The following is an 18,745-nucleotide window of genomic DNA, read 5'->3' as shown; positions in this document are numbered from 1 at the left end:
TGCAGCAGGCCAGAAGGGACGCCGAGCGCTCTGGAAAGAAGGTGCCACCCTTCGGTGGTTTTGGTAGCGCCGGAATGAGCAGTGTATCCTCGAGCTCCGTCATCACAGACACCATTGTAGAACCCGAGAAACCCAAGATCACACCGACTCCTGTCAGGTGCAGCTCCAAAACATCCTTGTTGCCCCTGTAGTTAAATTTCACATTTTTAAACTAAACGTCAGTTGTTTAAACTGATGAAACGTTGTTTTCCTCCTTTCTCTTGTTCAGATCGAGTGGACCAAGCAGGGCTCTGAAACTGGGCGCTAAAGGGAAAGAAGTAGACAACTTTGTTGACCAGCTCAAGTCTGAAGGTGAAACAATCATTCCATCTACAGGAAAGAGAGGCTCAGATGTGTCGAAAGTTCTGGCACCACCAGTCAATGTGGAGAGGTACACGTCGTCATGGTCATCATTTTATTACCTCCATTATTTTTAAACATCTTGTCTTATGTCTTGTCAAAGATTGATGCTGGTTGCTGTTAGTGACCTGCTTGAAATACCCAGCATGAATCTAAATGTTACAAATTATCTGCAGAACAAATGGTTTACAAAAGTCATACCTAAACAATATAAAATTATATTTGTAAAAAAGTGCATGTAAACAGTAGAAATCCTTCAAACACGTAGAATGCAGGTGTGAAAGTATGAAAAGGTTTTATGTCGTTCCAGTTGAGTCGTCTAACCAGTGTGATTAAAACCATCGTATACAGATGTGATGTCAAACATCTTAAGACTTTGTATGAGGATCCAGTGTTCACATGAGAAGGACCAAGAACATATTTACATACCTCATAAATGCATCACTTTAAACCATTACAGAAAAAAGCTTCAGAAGAAATTTATTCCTAAAATATTTTGTCTACTTTAAAATGTGCAAATAAATTTTTTGTGACGAGATATTTTGTTAGTTTGGTTTTGAAAAAGATGATGGTGCAACTCATGGACCAGTTATTTTAGGAGTAAACGTGCTGCAGACTGCATCAGGTTCACAAGTTGTCAGTTCAGTTTCTACATTTTTATTTTATTTTATTGAATCTTTATTTCTACGGTCGATGAGTCACAAGGACCCATTTTCAACAGTCCTGTTTGGCAGCAGATGGTGGGGGTTAGGGGCCCATAGTGGGGCCAATGAGGGTGGAGGCAGGTGTGGTTGTTTCTTCTTTTCCACCCACATTTTGGTGTTGTCTGTTCGGAGAATTGAACCTGTGACTGTCCGATCACAGGCCCACCTCTAACCTCTGTTCCACCTCTCCTATAAGTTGTGGTGGGTCAGGATCTTATGAATAAAGTATGATGACGACACGGTTTTAAGTTGTTTTAAGTTACATGGAAGTTTGTAAATTACAGGAAATGTGAGATTGTGTTTTGTCTGATCTTCATTTAGGTCAGTTGTGGATGAACAGTGTGATCGATCTAAGGGCACACAGTGACATCATTTGATAGTTTACATTTCCCCACGGGTGAAGATCAACTTTTGTAAAAGATCCTTAAAGTAATCTGTTGCGATTCTGGTTTCTGACAAACTCTCTTCAATAAATATTAGTTTATTAAAATTATACATTCGTTACAACAATTAGCTTTGTCTTTAGAGCAAGCTTGGAAGAAACATTTAAACCTGGAATATTTAATTTCATATCCAGAAGTTTAGAAGGTGCTGTGTGGTGGCCTTTTCTTACTGCTGCTGTTCACACGTGTTCAGAATGATTGACTGGTTTGACGGGTCATAGATGGTCAGTCTTCTCTGGGTTGATCTTTATTTCACGTTTTTTTTTTTTTTTGCAGCGTACATCTCCGTGTGGAGGAGAAGATCTCGTTGACCTGTGGCCGGGATGGCGGCCTACAGAACATGGAAATTCTTGGCATGGTGACGCTCCGAGTTACTGATGAGAAGAACGGCCGCATCCGCCTCATTGTCAGCAATACTGACAACAAAGGATTACAGCTGCAGGTAAGAACAATACGCAGCGTTTTCTGAGTTTTTTCAGATCATCTCAAGTCTTTGAGTTTCTCCAGAGCAAACGTTTGGATCTTGCATTAAATCTCTCCATTAAGGCTTGTGAGTTAAACGGATTCTTACCCAGAGCCAATCAGCGTTCAGTTCAGTTTATATAGCACCAAATCACAACAAAGTTGTCTCAGGGCACTTTACAGAAACATTCACATAAAAGCCAATTAGTAAAATTCTCTATCTAAGGAATCCAGCAGACAAGTTGAATCTTGGCTTCGTTGCAGTCTCCCATCCTGAGCAAGCACAGTGGCAACAGTGGAAAGAAAAACTCCCTTTTAGAAAGTAAGAAACCTCCAACAGAACCAGGCTCAGGACAAGCGGCCATCTGCTTTGACCAGCTGGTTTAGAGGACAGGAAGGAGAGACAGACAAACACAGAATGGTAGGCCCAGATGTAGGTGCAGGCCCAGATGTAGGTGCAGGCCCAGATGTAGGCGCAGGCCCAGATGTAGGCGCAGGCCCAGATGTAGGCGCAGGCCCAGATGTAGGCGCAGGCCCAGATGTAGGTCCAGGTGTACCTGAAAGACAAAAACACGTCAAGAATAAACAAAATAATTACAAATACAAAACAGGTTGAGCAGAGTAAGTAAAGACAGTAGTAGAGTGAAAAGTGTGGTCAGGTTGTCCTCCAGCAGTCTAAGCCTATAGCAGCTTAACTAAGGGACAGCTCAGGAAACCCAAGCTGACCCTAACTATAGGATTTATCAAAAAGGAAATTCTAAAGTCCAGTCTTAAAACTGGATAATGTGTCAGCGTCACGGACAGAAACTGGAAGTTGGTTCCACAAGAGAGGAGCCTGATAACTGAAAGATCTGCCTCCCATTCTGGTTTTGTAAATTCTAGGATCCACAAGTAAACCTTCAGTCTGAGAGCGAAGTGCTCTGTTAGGAAAATATGGAACAATAAGATCTGTAATATAAGATGGAGCTAGGTTGTTGAGAGCTTTGTAGGTTAGAAGTAAGATTTTGAATTCTATTCTGGATTTGACAGGGAGCCAATGGAGAGAAACTAAAACTGGAGAGATATGATCTCTCCCAGTAACTCCAGTTAAGACTCTGGCAGCAGCATTTTGGATCAACTGAAGACGTTTTAAAGACTACCAGGAAGCACTGATGATCTGAGCATGCTCCAGCCCCAGAAAGAACTGATGAAAAGCCCAAATGTGCTTGAGTGCCCTGATTAGAAGTAGACATGAGGACCGTATGACCCGGTAGTCAAAATGAAATGGCGTGGGGGGAGGGGGGGACTCTTAACTTGTAACAGTTCTTAACAGAAACAATGATTTGTCCAAGCTCTAACTGAAGACCTGTGCAGTAACGTGACAGTGTGGAATAAAGTGTGTGCAGTTTCACTGTTTCCCCTACTATTATACAAGCGCCCCGCCCCACCTACTGAACCACCCCCCGTCAACAGCTGCCGGCACTGACGTAGCACTACGCTAATGGCGCGCAAAACAGGTGTGCTATCTAAAATGCTAGAGGTGGTGCTTTGTTTGCCTCACGATGAACCCCCACTTGAAATAAACTACAGTGCACAACTCAGACATGTCACGTACCCCCGACCCCCGCTGACAAAAATAAAGCACGGCAGAGTAATGTAAACACAGTTTTATGAAGTGTTTCTTGTTTGTGAAGACGTTTGTCTGGCTCTGATTCAAAGAGTTGACTCCACTGGAACCCAGTGGGGGCCTCTGGCAGCCCCCACACCCCTGGTCTTACTGTTTTCTCTCCTATATCACATCCCTGGAATTGTCTGACATACTGCATATTAGGAATGTGCGATATGGCATAAAATTCATATCACGATATGTACTGTGAAGGGTGGCCATAACGACATATATCACAATATGTTTTTTGTATAAAACTTGCAATAGGAATTTTAAAAAAGCATAGCGTGTCCTTTTGCCATCATATATTTTGAATTAAGAAAATTCCACTACTAGGTCCAGAGAGTTTTTAAATAATAAACAAATCAAGTATTAAAAAATAAATAAGTAAATAAAGGTTGAATGAATGATAAAAAGTATTAGGCTTCTTTCTTGTAGTGCAAAAGATCAAATGTAGTTTTAGCCTTATGTTTTAAACAAAAGAATATGTTGTTAACTCAACAGTTTCCAGTCTTCTCACTTAAATGAACAGCAACAGAGCAGCAACTGAAACACTTCACCCTCCAAACGTCTAGTGGGCGCCGCCTCCTGCTTTAATGGAGAGATGACACAAAATGAGTCTGTGGCTTTGACCAGAGGGTCTCGCAGTAAAATCACACAACACAGCGTTCCTTTCACAGACCAGAGAGCAGGTTTCTCTAAAACTGACCAACGCTTACTTTAACTTTCGACCGAAAAAACTTTTGACGGAACACAGTGTTTTGAGCATGCGTTAGAATATGACAACTCTACGACAAGCCGGCCGTAGTTAGCTTGTAGCTTCACTACTTAACCCTCGAAGAAAAGACTTGAACACCACTTGCGCACAGTTTTCAACAAAAAAAAGTAACGATTAAATCAGACAACTCTGATTTTACATCAGACACAGCATTACTGCGGTTAGCCGGTAGAAGTCAGATCTCTATCGTAGGCTAAATGTCTATCGTTTCTACCGTGTACAGTTTATATCGCACATTCTTACTGCGTATTAAATCTGAAGACTCTGCACGATCTACCTGTGGCTTTATTGGTGTCTTCAGATTAAATGTTTCACTTTTTCTCAACTCTGACGTAAACTAATTAATTGTTTTTGTTGACAGACACATCCCAATGTGGATAAGAAGTTTTTCACAGCCGAGTCAGTGATTGGCCTGAAGAACCCAGAGAAGTCCTTTCCTCTCAATAACGATGTTGGTGTGCTCAAGTGGAGGCTGCAGACCACAGACGAGACCCTCATACCTCTAACCAGTGCGTTAAAAAATATGACCCGTTTACATAATCTGTGTGACTGTTGTGATGCTGCAGGTGCTGGAACTGCAAGTATGGGATTATCTGGGCTAATCTTCCGTTAGTTAGAACTAGTATTCTTCACAGCAAAGGACGACGACTTTAAACATTTTTCAGTCGGGTCATCTGGACAGTTTCTTTTGTTTGTGCTGAAACGATTCACCTTCCATCCGGAAGGCTTCTTCAGTCAAGGAAACACACCACACAAAACTGATTCTTCCCCCAACAGCTACTCCAAAGTGGAACAAACCAGTTATAGTCAGATGGCCTGACAGAAAAATGGATTGTATACCTGGATTATTGAGCGTGGACTTTGTTGACGATTACTTTAGATCAGGCCTATTCAACTGGCGGCCCCGGGGCCAAATGAGGCCCACAGGTGAGCTCAGTTTGGCCCACCAATGGGTTTATTTTTAATAAAACTAGATTTTAAACCATAAAACAAACTTACTGACATTAACTGCTGGATGTCCACCCCCTGAGCAGTTTAGTTGGCTAGTCCTGCTTTAGATGTCATGTTTAGTCCAAATAATGGTCCAAAAGAGATCAGTTTGCTTTCTAATCACTAAACACATTAAGGAGTTGGAATGGTTCCTTAAGAAGGAGCTGAGTTAGTTGACCTCTTTTAAAATCCTTAGATATATATATATATAGAGAGAGAGAGTATAACTTTAAGCTCTCAGATTTGTTTAGTTGTTCGTTGTGCAGAGTCAGCAGCATCCTTATTGGTTCACATTATTTTTGCACAGTTCTTGGTGCAGGAGCACAGAACAGGGTGTAGCTGCTCTCACCTGGATTATTGTGTGTGTCTCAGTAAACTGCTGGCCTTCAGAGAGCGCCACTGGCTGTGATGTCAACATCGAGTATGAGCTGCAGAAGGACAGCCTGGAGCTGAACAACGTCGTCATCAGCATCCCTATACCGTAAGTGCATCTGCCCAGCAAATGGATCTGCTGGAAATGTGTTCAGTTCTGGGCATGGCCAGGATTTGTATTCATGAGTAACCCAAACCAGTGTAATGTCTTAATAAAATTCTTAAATAACTTCTTAATAAGACGTCTAAAGCAAATAAAGTAATTTACGTGAGGTCACCTGTTGGGGGCGCTGCAGGATAAGTTGCTTGTAAATGTCAGTTAACGTCAGATTAATATTTGTTTCTGTTTTCCCACTATAGTTGTGCAGCTAATGTAAATGTATTTGCTGGTTATGCGTACTGAAAACTAGAGATCAGTATGTAGAGCTCCAGGTAAACATCTGGATGCTCTAATGATGCAGAAAAGAAACGAGCAGCTCAGTCTTGGCCGTGTTGTAACACATGTCCACCTGTTACCACCTTACTTTGACCTGAAGTTCCTGTATGCTGCCTGTACTGACCCTTCCTCCTCTGCAGATCTGGTGTGGGAGCTCCTGTAATTGGTGACCTGGACGGAGAGTACAAGCACGACAGCCGGCGGAACATCCTGGAGTGGTGCCTACCTGTCATCGATGCCAACAACAAAACTGGCAGCCTGGAGTTCAGCATCGCTGGGCAGCCTCATGATTTCTTCCCCGTCAACGTGTCCTTCGTGTCCAAGCGTAACTTCTGTGACATCGAGGTGGGTACTGATGACGGCTCCATCAGGTTGATAAAAGATGAACTGTGGAGATCTGGCTACTTAGGTTGGGGTCAAATTAAGAGTTGAGTAAAACTCGGAGGTCGTTATACGTTTTACTTTTGACAATTACTCATTTTCGCAGCAACACTTCAAGTTAGTCTGTTAATAAATTGTGACAAAGATGAACTATTTACGTTGATGGCACTGAATCGATCGGTCCATCTGTGCAGCATGTCGAGTCGTTTATTCAGCTCCCAGCAGACTGATGCACTTGGCACCGACATCTAACAATTAGCTCAGTTCACATAAGGTACTTTCACAAAAGGGTTTTACAAAATGTCTTCAAAGACCAGTCCACCGTTGAGGTAAATGAGTTTTTAAGCTACCGGCTGACTAAAAGTCATCTCCACCCTGTAGTCATGAGCTTTCAGAAATGAAGCCGGCTTCGTGAAGCACAACTGAAGAACTGCACCGTAAACATGGCCGATGTCTCCTTCATAGCAAATGAAGCCAGTTTAGATCATCTCTGTAGCCACCAGGTGTTTTACCTAAATTTAACAGTGGTCAGTTTCTTTTTTGGGATGAATGTGTTAAAGTCTTTAAGTCTGGGAGCAGTACGTCCTCACAAATCACATCTTTGAGCCACAGAGCTGGCTCACGTTTTCATGTGTTGTGACTTTACCACTGCAGTTGGTAGCACACGAGCACATCATGGAGGGCTGCCTTCAGCCCTGATCTCCACCTCGACCCATTCAGAAGTCACACACTAAAGAAAGTCCGCTGTCAAAGTGCCTATACCAGGGCTCTTCAACTGAACTGCTCCGGGGGCCACAGTTACTGAAAACCAGCAACTCAGGGGCCGGACATCCAGCAATTAGTCAGTATGCAAATTAAACAAGTATTACAATGATCTGATACTTTTTAAATTAATTTATTGTGCTGCATTGACTCATAAAGACAATAAACAGAACCCAGAATTGTAATTCAAAGAAATTACATTTCTAGATTTAATTCCTTGTCATAAAAGTAGTGATATTCTGATGTGAAACAATATAAACAAACATGAGACTACGCTATATTTTTAATATAACAAAGTTATATAATAGCAAAAAAAATGTGCATATATAAATATATATCTGTATTTTTCTGCCTATAAGTTGCAGTTTCTTTGCATAATTTACTTGTCCTGCGACTTATAGGCCAAAGCGACGTGTTTATGGATTTTTTTTTTCCCCATATTTATAAACCATGTTTTGGCTGAGAGATGACCGGAGAAAAAAGAGCAGTACCACTTTCAGCCACTTGATGGCAGCAGAGTAGTAATAGTGCTGAGGCATGCTGTTGTATCATGTAATAAATAAACGTTGCTAAAATGAAAGAATCAAAAGTTCAAGAGAAAAACTGGACTTTATTTATTATACTTCACTTTATATTTTGTTGTTTTTTTTCTTAAACTTTTTTGAATTTACTATGTCCTGGATGACTGAGAATCTTCACCAGCTATTAATGACACAATCGGCCTGCCGTAGTCTCCCACCTTCATTCTGCTCGTTGCTTGGAACCGTCGAAACAGCTGCACTGCCCCGGCAAAATGCAGCTGATTTGACCATTAAAGTGCATTTATTAAGCAAATGTTAGACTGAGACACACATTTAATATAATTTTGAGCAAATAAATAATAGTTTTTAAGTGTTGATCTTGTTAAAGTCCTCCCGTGCACATTCCCGCGGCCGCCATTTGGCAGCCCGCTGTTTTTTTGGCACAACACCGGTCCATTATGACCTTTTTGGTCACAAAAAGTTCTTGGACAATAAAAACATGACGTGATAATTCAGGCAAATCAGACAAACATGATCGACAGTCTCGATGACAAAAACACAGTTTATTTTAACATTTGAGCATTTCTTGAGTCCACTGAGATCAAAGGGGTCGAGATGGGGTAGAGGCAGGGCAGCCAACTCGGGACCCGAGAAGTCCCAGGTTCGATCCCCAGTCATTGCACATGATGTGGTGTCTCTGAGCAGCACACTTTATCCCCAATTGCTGCCCGGGCACTTTCAATGGCTGCCCACTGCTCCACCTGGTGATGGATGGGTTAAATGTAGAGATCCAAGTGCACCATTGTATGGGACCATACAATGATAATACATAACACATTATTATTATTATTATTATTTATTATTATTATTATTATTATTGTTATTATTATTATTATTATTATTATTATTATTATTATATAAAAGGATTGTCATTAAAAATTCAAAATTTTTCTTCATTTAAATTTTTTTTTAATCAAGTCATTGCTGGGCTGGACTGAAGTTCTGGCCCGTGGGCCGCCAGCTGAATAGCCCTGGCCTATACCATCACTAACAGATGTTGTGCAGTTAAGAACATGGTTACAAACTAAACCAGGTCGTGCAAAAAGATCTGGATATAGTGTTTCCCCCCACCCTTATACAAGCAGGGTGCCCCACCCTGTCAACAGAACTGAGCACCCTGCCTACTGAGCTGCTCCCACCCGTCGACAACTGCCGGCACTGTAGCACTAAGCTAGCTGCGCACAATACAGATGTGTTAGCTGAAAATTTAGATGTAGCGATCCATCCCACCCCCACCCCCCACACTGTTCAAAAATTGACCCAATTGGAGCAGAGCAGTTCTCTGTTTGATACACGGTGGGTGATGACGTCATCCTTTAAAAAACGTACTAAATGTGTTTGTTGGCGTGTGACCAGTTCACTGCAGCTGGAGGAGAGACCAGAATTGAATCACCATCACCCCTCCTCCTGCACCACACTCCCGACCTCCTCAGCACGTCTGTATCTAAAGTGTAGCATCGTACTAAACGTTAACGTGTTCCGAGCATCGTAAAGAAATGTACAACTTGTGCGCGTGACTAAATTTCTGGTCCTCAAAGGAGACGGCACCGCCGCGGTGGGAGCGCACTCTTCCTAAGTGTCTCACGGTGAAACGGGCAGAAACGGAAACGTTTTTCTGCTTTAATCTGCTGTAAATACACTGTGGGTGCCTCTCGCAAAGTCTGAAGAGGAGAACGAGGAAGTCCCACTCCAGCAGCTCCTGAAAGAGCCTGCCCCTCAGGAGCTCCAAGCAGTCCACAAGATGGCTGACTGAGAACATGTGTATATAATAATGTTTGCATATAATGAAATACTTCAGTTATCCTGATAGAAAAATAGGTCAGGTCCTCTGGATGGATTCTTGTTGTTGAAACGTTTCCTCTTTTATCCAAAGTACTTCTTCAGTCTGAGGAGCTGCAACAAACTCAGTCTTATAAATAACACCTTCTCATAGTGGATCAACCAGTGTGTTGTTGACATCCAGAACGAGCTGTTCACATGATGGAGGAGGACCAGGTGGTGTCAAAAGGAGGTGTTATTTATAAATAAGACTGAGTTAGTTGCAGCTCCTCAGACTGAAGAAGTACTTTAGATAAAAGGTGAAACGTTTCAACAAGAAGAATCTGTCCAGACTTGACTTCTTCAGATACTTAAATGACGTTTTTCTTCAGATTTTCGTCGTCTTTATTGTAAAGGTCGCAGACGACCAAACGTTTTGGCGACCGTCCAGATTTTGTCAGATTGCTGGACAACTTGCAAAATGTCCTCATGTCTGTCCCTGGAAGATCAAACCCTTTAAAAGACAGACTGGTGATGTGATTCAACAATTCAAAGTTTATCATCTAAAAACTGTTGCCCAAAGCCTTTTCTGTTTAGTCAGTCCAGAAATATTTATATAATATTGTTTATAGATCTATTAAAGTAAAAAAAAAGTCTCTTCTGAATCAGTTCAGGTCAACTGCTGACTTTTAGTGAATAATCTGTTTTAATCGGCACATTTTAAAACTGTAGCACACAAATTTTAAAGTTCAAATATAAACGGGTACATTAAAAAAAACTGTTCTGAAAGTGTTCTGATTTTTTTGTCAGTCATTTCAGAAAGTGAAACTTGTATAGATTCTTTTAAAATGGTAAAATGTGAATTTAGTTCATCTATAAAACAATAATCATCAAAACTACAAGAAATATTGAAATATTTTACTGTGTAATGAATCTACCGTACTTTCTGGTCTATAAGCAGCTACTTTTTTCACAGGCTTTGACCCCCACAGCTTATACAACGCTGCAGCTAATTTATGGATTTTAAAATTTTTTAATGACGAGCTAACAAGCTTCCAGCCGCCAAAACATTTGGCTTCATCACACCCGGGTGCTCATACAGTGAGGAAAATAAGTATTTGAACAGCTGCCAGTCAGCAACAATTATGGCCCTCAAAGACCTGTTAGTCCGCCTCTAAAAAGTCCACCTCCACTCCACTTATCATTATTCTAAATTAGAAGCACCTGTTTGAGGTTGTTAGCTGCATAAAGACACCTGTCCACCCCACACAATCAGTAAGACTCCAACTACTAACATGACTAAGACCAAAGAGCTGTCCAGAGACACCAGATACAAACTTGTAGACCTCCACAAGGCTGGAAAGGACTACGGAGCAATTGCCAAGCAGCTTGGTGAAGAAAGATCAACTATTGGAGCAATTATTAGAAAATGGAAGAAGCTAAACATGACTGTCAATCTCTCTCGGCCTGGGGCTCCATGCAAGATCTCACCTCGTGGCGTATCGATGATCCTAAGAAAGGTGAGGAATCAGCCCAGAACTACATGGGAGGAGCTGGTCCATGACCTGAAGAGAGCTGACACCACTGTTTCCATGGTTACTGTGGGTAATACACTAAGACGTCATAGTTTAAATCATGCATGGCACGGAAGGTTCCCCTGCTTAAATCAGCGCACGTCCAGGCCCGTCTCAAGTTTGACCATGACCATTCGGATGATCCAGAGGAGACATGGGAGAAAGTTCTGTGGTCAGATGAGACCAGCTTAGAACTTTTTGGTCTTAATTCCACTCGCCGTGTTTGGAGGATGAAGAATGATGAGTACCATCCCAAAACACCATCCCTACTGTGAAGCATGGGGGTGGAAGCATCATGCTTTGGGGGTGTTTTTCTGCACATGGGACAGGACGACTGCACTGTATTAAGGAGAGGATGACCGGGGCCATGTAGTGAGAGATTTTGGGGAACAACCTCCTCCCCTCAGTTAGAACATTGAAGATGGGACGTGGCTGGGTCTTCCAACATCACAATGACCTGAAGCACACAGCCAGGAGAACCAAGGAGTGGCTCCGTAAGAAGCAGATCAAGGTTCTGGAGTGGTCCAGCCAGTCTCCAGATCTAAACCCTATAGAAAATCTTTGGAGGGAGCTCAAACTCCGTGTTTATCAGCAACAGCCCAGAAACCTGGTGATCTAGAGAAGATCTGTGGAGGAATGAGCCAGAATCCTGCTGCAGTGAACCTGGTGAAGAACTACAGGAAACATTTGACCTCTGTAACTGCAAACAAAAACTACTTTTTCACTGCTGTTCAAATACTTATTTGCAGCAGTAACACACAAATAAACAATTAAATAATCATACTTAGGGCTGTTGTAAACGAATATTTTAGTAATCAGAGTCAGATTCTTTGTCATTCGCACCTTGTGGTACATGTGGTGGAGTGAAATTATGTACACAGGGTGCCACTTACATCCAACAATAAAATGTAAAATAAAAGCAATGCTAACATCTTTTGGCCATTAATCGGGTAATCAAAAACAAAATTTGTCAAGTTCTGCAGTAACTACCATACTCATTTTATGAGTGATACAAATACAGGAATAAAGAACATTTAATAAACAAAATACATAAATAAATAAACATCCCATTTAATTCCTCTTTTTAAAATATTTTATTGCTTAATTTGAATTATTTTTAAACATCACATAAAAATCTAAATGCTGTAAAATAACTTTTATGGATTGGAAAATGAATGGAATTTACAAAGTAGGATCTGGAAGGAAGGACATGATTTGTATTGAAGGTGGAGATGATCTTGTGGATCCTTCATCTTCCACCAGGACAGCAGCTGCATGTCTGTGAAGATCACATTTAAAATGCTGTTTGTGAACTCAGCTGCTGCACAACCAACATCCTGGAGCCGTTTGGACGAAGCTGTCCAACGTCGGACTCTGACATTTACTGAAAGGAAGAAGAATAAAATGGTTTTTGTTCATTGTTATGCCTTAATAAATTTTCAAGTGTACTTCATTGGATATTATAAAATTATGTAATATAGTTAAGTAATCTACACTTTCTGATAACCTGCTGCAATCAAAGTAACATTAGTGTCAGTTGTATTTGATTTATGCATTTTATTTATGTGTGAGGTTTGAGGATGATTTAATTAAAACCCTCTGTCACTGAATTATTTTTAACCGTCACAGCACAATCTAAATACTGTAAAATAATTTTTATGGATTGGAAAACTGAATGGAATCTTTGTTAGAAACTCAGTAAGAAACTCAAACTTTACATTATCTATAATGTAAAGTTTGAGTTTGTACATCGAGCTCTGCAGACTGTATTATTATTTAATCTTGATTGCTGAGCCATAAACAAATGACAGTAGTAATAAATTCAGATTTACCTCAGTTTTCAGTCATAAACAGCAGCAAGAAGATTAAAAAATCTTACCAACGCGTGTAAATACATTTACACTTGAAATATTCACCCTGAATATCTCATTTAAGTCAAAATGGAAGTACAGCAATAAATAAATGTTTCAGTCTGCTGCTGCTTTTATCTTTTACAAACTTGCATCAAGTCCTGCTAGTTTTGTTTCTCTCACAGCACGTACAGACGCTGCCAGGTAGCCACCATGATTAGTCAGTAGATTTAACGTTAGCAAAAATACGCCTCATGCCACATGACTCAGTGGGAATACCTCATTGGCTCATTGTGGTTGACGGCTGGTCACATGGCCTCAGGGAGGGATTATGGGTAGAATTTATGTTCATTGTTAATAACTTCAATTACCTGTTCATCATTATTTTAGTGATTACTCCGTTCTTGTTAGTTTATGTTCATTATGTGTTAGTTTGTGTTGGAACATTCAGTAGAGTAACCATGAGTGAGGGAGGTAGTTGTCATGACAACCAGTGGGGTACACTCTGCATGTTGAACAGTACAAAACAAGTCTGTAAGACGCCGTCTGGTGGTTGATTCTTGATCTACCACCAGAGCTGCACATCTCAGCTGTGAGCTGCCTGGCATGTTACAACATGAACACCTGCAGCTTATGTGTTATATATAATTATTATTTTTTAATTTGCTGTGCGAAGCTTATATTTGGGTGAGGTCTATAGACTGACAATTACAGTATGTATGAGTTTCACTTTCTGAAATTATTGGGAAAAATTGAACTTTTTCAGTGTTCTAAATTTTGTAGCTGCAGCTGTATTCACTGTATTGTGACACTGACGTACAAACTTCCTGTGTGGTTAAAGTCCAGTCAGTGAAAATGAATAAAATGCATCTGTTTACAATGAGAACAGTATAAAGGTAGGAACATGTTTTCTCGTTAACAGGATCGTGAATTGAAGAAGTGAAGATGACAAATCTTTTTTTTCTTGTTGTTTTCCAGGTGACCAAAGTGACTCATGTAGATGGCGACAGCTCTGTTAAATTCTCTACAGAAACCTCCTTTGTTGTCGACAAATACGTCATTGAGTAGATGTTGGATGAAAATAACTAAATAAAAAAATAAAAAATCACAATGTCCAAATCTATGCTATGGAGAAGATTGAAGATTTCTGCCTGCCGCCCCTGTTTGCTATTAGACTGTACATCGTCAGGACTGTTTGCCTTCTGGCAGAGCTTCCTCCATGGTGGAGAAGAGCAGCGGTGGTGTATTTATGTTTGTATGAGAGGATCATATATATATACATATTACATATATATATTACATATATAATGTATGTATGTATATATATATGTATATGTAAAGAGTGTAATTTGAACATGAATAAAAACTGCAAATATACAGAAATGAAAGCTCAGCTGATGATGCTGTTCAGAACTGTAAAGACTGGAGGCTAAGTAGAGGATGACTGTGGGGGTGGAGGAGGGACCAGCAGCCTCCATCAGTAAATCCTGCCAGGAGGTAGAGGAGCAGGACCTGAGGCCCGGGTCTCCACCAGAGTCGGAGCAGGGAGTTTAGAATGGATGCAAGTCCACAGCCTGGCTGCTTCTGCCACTTGTTCACCCATTGTTTCCTTACTTTCTTGGTTCTTTGTTAAAGTTAGTCCTGACTCCTCTGTGCACGTCGTGCTGCTTTTGTTAAAACCTTGACTTGTTTTTAATATCTCAATTCACATCTTTTTTTTCCTTCCAAGCATATTTAGATTTTTCAGTTTTTGTAGAAATCTGTTCTTTGTTGGGGGAACACCAAACTTGGCCCAATTTGTTCAGTCTGCAAGTCTCAGCTCTTTGTTTTGAAATTATTTTTTCCGTTCTTTGCTTTTTAATTAATCGTTAATTATTAATCATCTGCAGGTTGAAGTTTAATGGTGAAGTGCACGCTTTGTAAGGGATTGTCAACTGAAGGACAAGCTTATCTACCAGTAAAACCATTTAACGTCTTGCATCTGTTGACGTTTGTCATGTTTTTTGGGAACACCTTTAGAACCGCTCCTCCTTGACGGGTTGATTTTAGTTCAAAGAGAAATTCTGAAAAGGCAGAAAATGAAAATAAGAACTTTTAAAGGAGCCTCCAAAACAATTGAGCTGTCATTCGAGTCCAGAACTCCCAGGTGCGAGTCTGCCTGTAAATCTGCTCCATCAGCTCGGGTTTTACTGAGGTTCCTATAGTAACGTGGCATCCATCCACCCAGTCATCCTTTACTTAGTGTCAGAGTGAATCAGCATTATTCAAAAAGTCACGTTTGTTATCCTTTCCCCTCTTTTATTTCCCCAGATTACAATTGAAGTGTGGATGTGGGGTCAGATTGTTTCTTTTTTTAATTCTTGAAGGGGAATCTTAACATTCCACTGTACAACCTGGACAAAGGAAGCTTAAATGGAATAAAATGTAATATTGAAAAGGACACATTGTATTGACTTTTGTCTTCAAAGGAGCAGCAGTGGTGGGATGTATGTAAATAACAGAAGAAAAGGTTTAAATTCATGATTTCTCATGTCGTGATAACAGAGGTTCCCTGGGTGACCTCACCATGGCAACCATACCCAACATGATTTATTTATTTATTTGTCTAAATACTTTTCACTGAAGGTTTCAAACCTTTTATGATTTGGGTAGTATAGCCATGTTTTTCTTGCAAATCAGTTTACTTCCAAGTTTTTGATCAATTTGAACAATTTTACAAAAAGCGTTTGTTTTGTGCTGCAGTCTTTGCAAATGATGCAAAGTGTTTCATCTTGTGAACAGCTGGAACACGACCAGCTTTAAGAAGAATGAAGAGTCCTCTGCACGAAGCACTCCCATCAAAACCTTTTACCTACTGAAACAATGCTGCGCTGCTCTGGCAGGTACTTCATGATTAACTGTGATCTGAGCTGTAAACTCTGGATTATTGTTTGCGGTGAGGATTTGAACGTCATGTCTCAGTTTTGATGTCGACCTTTGAACACAATCTGATCCACAGCTAAAAGGTCAGAACGCTGCTGTAAAAATGTATATGTAGATACTTTTTTACTTTGTCAGTATTTCAAAACCATCCATTCATTGTCTTTACCCGCTTCTGCCTTTTTGGGTCACTGGTGCTCATGTCAAGTAACTGCAAGAGGCAGGAGACACCCTGGACTGGTCTCCAGTCCATCACTGGGACACAAAAACAACCAACCATTCACTCTCACACCTAGAGACAGTTACCTGTCAGTCTAACATGCATGTTTTTGGTCTGTGGGAGGAAACTGGAGTATCCAGACAAAACCCACGCAGCACTTAGAGAACATGCAAACTCCTCTCAGAAAGGCTCCGGGCTGGGATTTGATCCGGCAACCTCACTGAGAGGCAACAGCTCTGCCAACTGAGCCACCATCAGCTTGGGGTTTATTGCGGTTCCTATAGAAAAGTTGCATCCATCCATCCACCCATCGGTTACTTAATAACTTAGTAATCCTTTAAGTATCCTTGTATTGAAATATTTGCCTGTTTCAAAACTAAAATACTCATCAAAATATTAAGTTTGTTTACATTTTAAAGCAGCTCAGGCCTATTTCTCTCCAGAGCAGCTTTATGCACCTTCTGATCCCAACACCAGGCTCAAATCAGGCGTCACCATTAACAACCATTGTCAGGTCTGGTTTTGTGGGCTCCCCTCTCTTCTCAGGTCTGGATGAAGGTACAGGAGCTCATGAGCACTTCTACCACAAGAAAAATAAAACTTTAATATGTACATAAATTACAATATGATCTCACAGTAAACAAACTGGGTAATAATTACTAACAAAAAGTCATGGAGGCTGGGATCTTGCAGCACAAGCACCATCCCAAACTGGTATTGCGAACTAGACATGATTGTTAAAAAAACGGTTTACATAAATCAAGTCACACACAAAGTGTCATTACGACACGGCACACGTTTAAACTAGTTTATTTATTCTTCAAAAACTACCTCCCACAAAAAATACCACGACAGCCCAATGTTGGACAGAAATGTTGCACGTCACTCGGCGAAGTTGAGTTGACCGCTGTCATTAGAAGACATCAGGTTGAAGCATTTCAGGTTGTAGAGTCCAGCTGCTTTTTATACTTCAGGTCCCCAGATGGTGCTGAAAAGGACTGTTCAGATGCTTCGAGTAATGAACCCTTATCAAAACAAGCTTCATTTGGTTAGCTCCATCTAGCCTTCTCTGTATTCTTTCATCACACGACCTCTTCTGGAAACATGCCTCTATCAGCCCAAGATCAGGTGGTGTACCTGAAGAAAATGGCGGGAGAAGCTACCACTGCTGTAGTGTCATCGTTCCTGTCCAATCATCTGCAGTTGGTCGACTTCAGATCTTCGGCTCTGATCATCTTGCTTGGAATTTTGGGCAGCTAGGTTCCAAGAAGCATTCTGAAACTGGTGGTATCACCCAAAGGAAAGATTATACAGCTGTGCGCCGAGTCTGCCTGGCGGCTGTAGACGGTTCTTCTTATGTCCAGGACTTCTGCAGCTGTGCTCAGGCCTTTGGCTGTTTCTTTGTTACCATACATGTGTCCTTCTCTGAACTACTTTGACTTCAGTCCCAAGTGCATGTCAAACGTCATCTCAGTTCTTAGTGCGACCACTGATTTAGGAAACCTGTTTTTCAAGTGTGCTCTCACTTCTGATTCACTTCATGTATTTTTGTCTTATCCCACGTGTTTCCTCATAGCTTTGTTTAAGCTGTGCTGTAAATATGAGCACCGATTCTCTGTAACTTGTAGCTGTGCAACATCTTAACTTGAATGTGAATATAATGGTTTGTTGCTGCATTCAATCTGTGCTGTCTTTGAGTTGGGGAAATTTTCTTTTATGTCCACATTCTGTCAATATCAGTAACTCAAGAATTGCCCCAGAAAATCTGAAGGCCTGTCCGTCACTGGGAAGGTTACGATCATAGGGGACCGCCTGAAGACACATTATTATTCACCTGAAAAGGGTCTTACTCTTCCGTCAACTTTAATGTGGCCTGAACCGCAATACTCTCCCACACACAAACCCACCCACAAATGTTATTTCAAAACAAATTAATTTTATTGGCATTTCAGGTTACCATGGCAACATAATTTGCAAACAAAGACACCATTTTTCTCAATGAAAAACACTGACAGAACGTTGAACAGCTTCTAACTGCCACAGTCACATGACCTATAGTGGTGAGGTCATTGAACAAAGCACTGATTAACTTTTGGAGCCATTTGTGTTCAAGATGGCTGCCACAGCTACCTCAGAAAACTCAAAATTGACTATAGCTCAGTCATTCTTTGAGATATTGAGCTAAAATTTGGTATGTGGTAGCTGAGAGCAAGTTGTTGTACTTTCCTAATGCAAATGAAAAATCCAATATGGCAGCCTTAGCTAAAAAGGAAAAAAATATGATAACTTAGCTATTTGAAAATATATTGAGCTGAAGTTTAGTGTGGTGGTACCTGACAGTGATGCACAACATATTCTGAATTCAAATCTAAAAATGCTAGATGACCACCAAAGCAACATGCCTGTTTGTTCTGTAACAGAACAAACAGGCCATATACAGCATGTAACAGAATAAATGGGCCATATACAGC

General features: G+C 40.8%; 2 protein-coding genes across 2 annotated transcripts in view; one reads left to right on the top strand and one right to left on the bottom strand.

Moving 5' to 3' along the window:
• Window positions 1-15,575, top strand: part of LOC119410477 (coatomer subunit delta) — a 27,532-nt gene extending 11,957 nt beyond the window's left edge. Inside the window, exons 5-11 of the mRNA XM_037677358.1 lie at window positions 42-157; window positions 269-430; window positions 1,823-1,988; window positions 4,793-4,940; window positions 5,794-5,902; window positions 6,370-6,574; window positions 14,114-15,575. Of these exons, the coding sequence (XP_037533286.1) occupies window positions 42-157; window positions 269-430; window positions 1,823-1,988; window positions 4,793-4,940; window positions 5,794-5,902; window positions 6,370-6,574; window positions 14,114-14,203 (996 nt within the window). The 3' untranslated portion in view covers window positions 14,204-15,575. The remainder of the gene's footprint in view (window positions 1-41; window positions 158-268; window positions 431-1,822; window positions 1,989-4,792; window positions 4,941-5,793; window positions 5,903-6,369; window positions 6,575-14,113) is intronic.
• LOC119411476 (alpha-2-macroglobulin-like protein 1) overlaps window positions 1-18,745 on the bottom strand; it is a 670,820-nt gene that overhangs the window by 362,792 nt on the left and 289,283 nt on the right. The gene's annotated exons all lie outside the window — the stretch shown is intronic.

Source organism: Nematolebias whitei, chromosome 6, assembly GCF_014905685.2.
Source record: "Nematolebias whitei isolate Nwh7 chromosome 6, NemWhi1, whole genome shotgun sequence".
In the NCBI taxonomy this organism is placed as follows: Eukaryota; Metazoa; Chordata; class Actinopteri; order Cyprinodontiformes; family Rivulidae; genus Nematolebias; species Nematolebias whitei.
The sequence above is the reverse complement of the archived record's forward strand: the minus strand, read 5'-3'. Positions and strand labels throughout refer to the sequence as shown.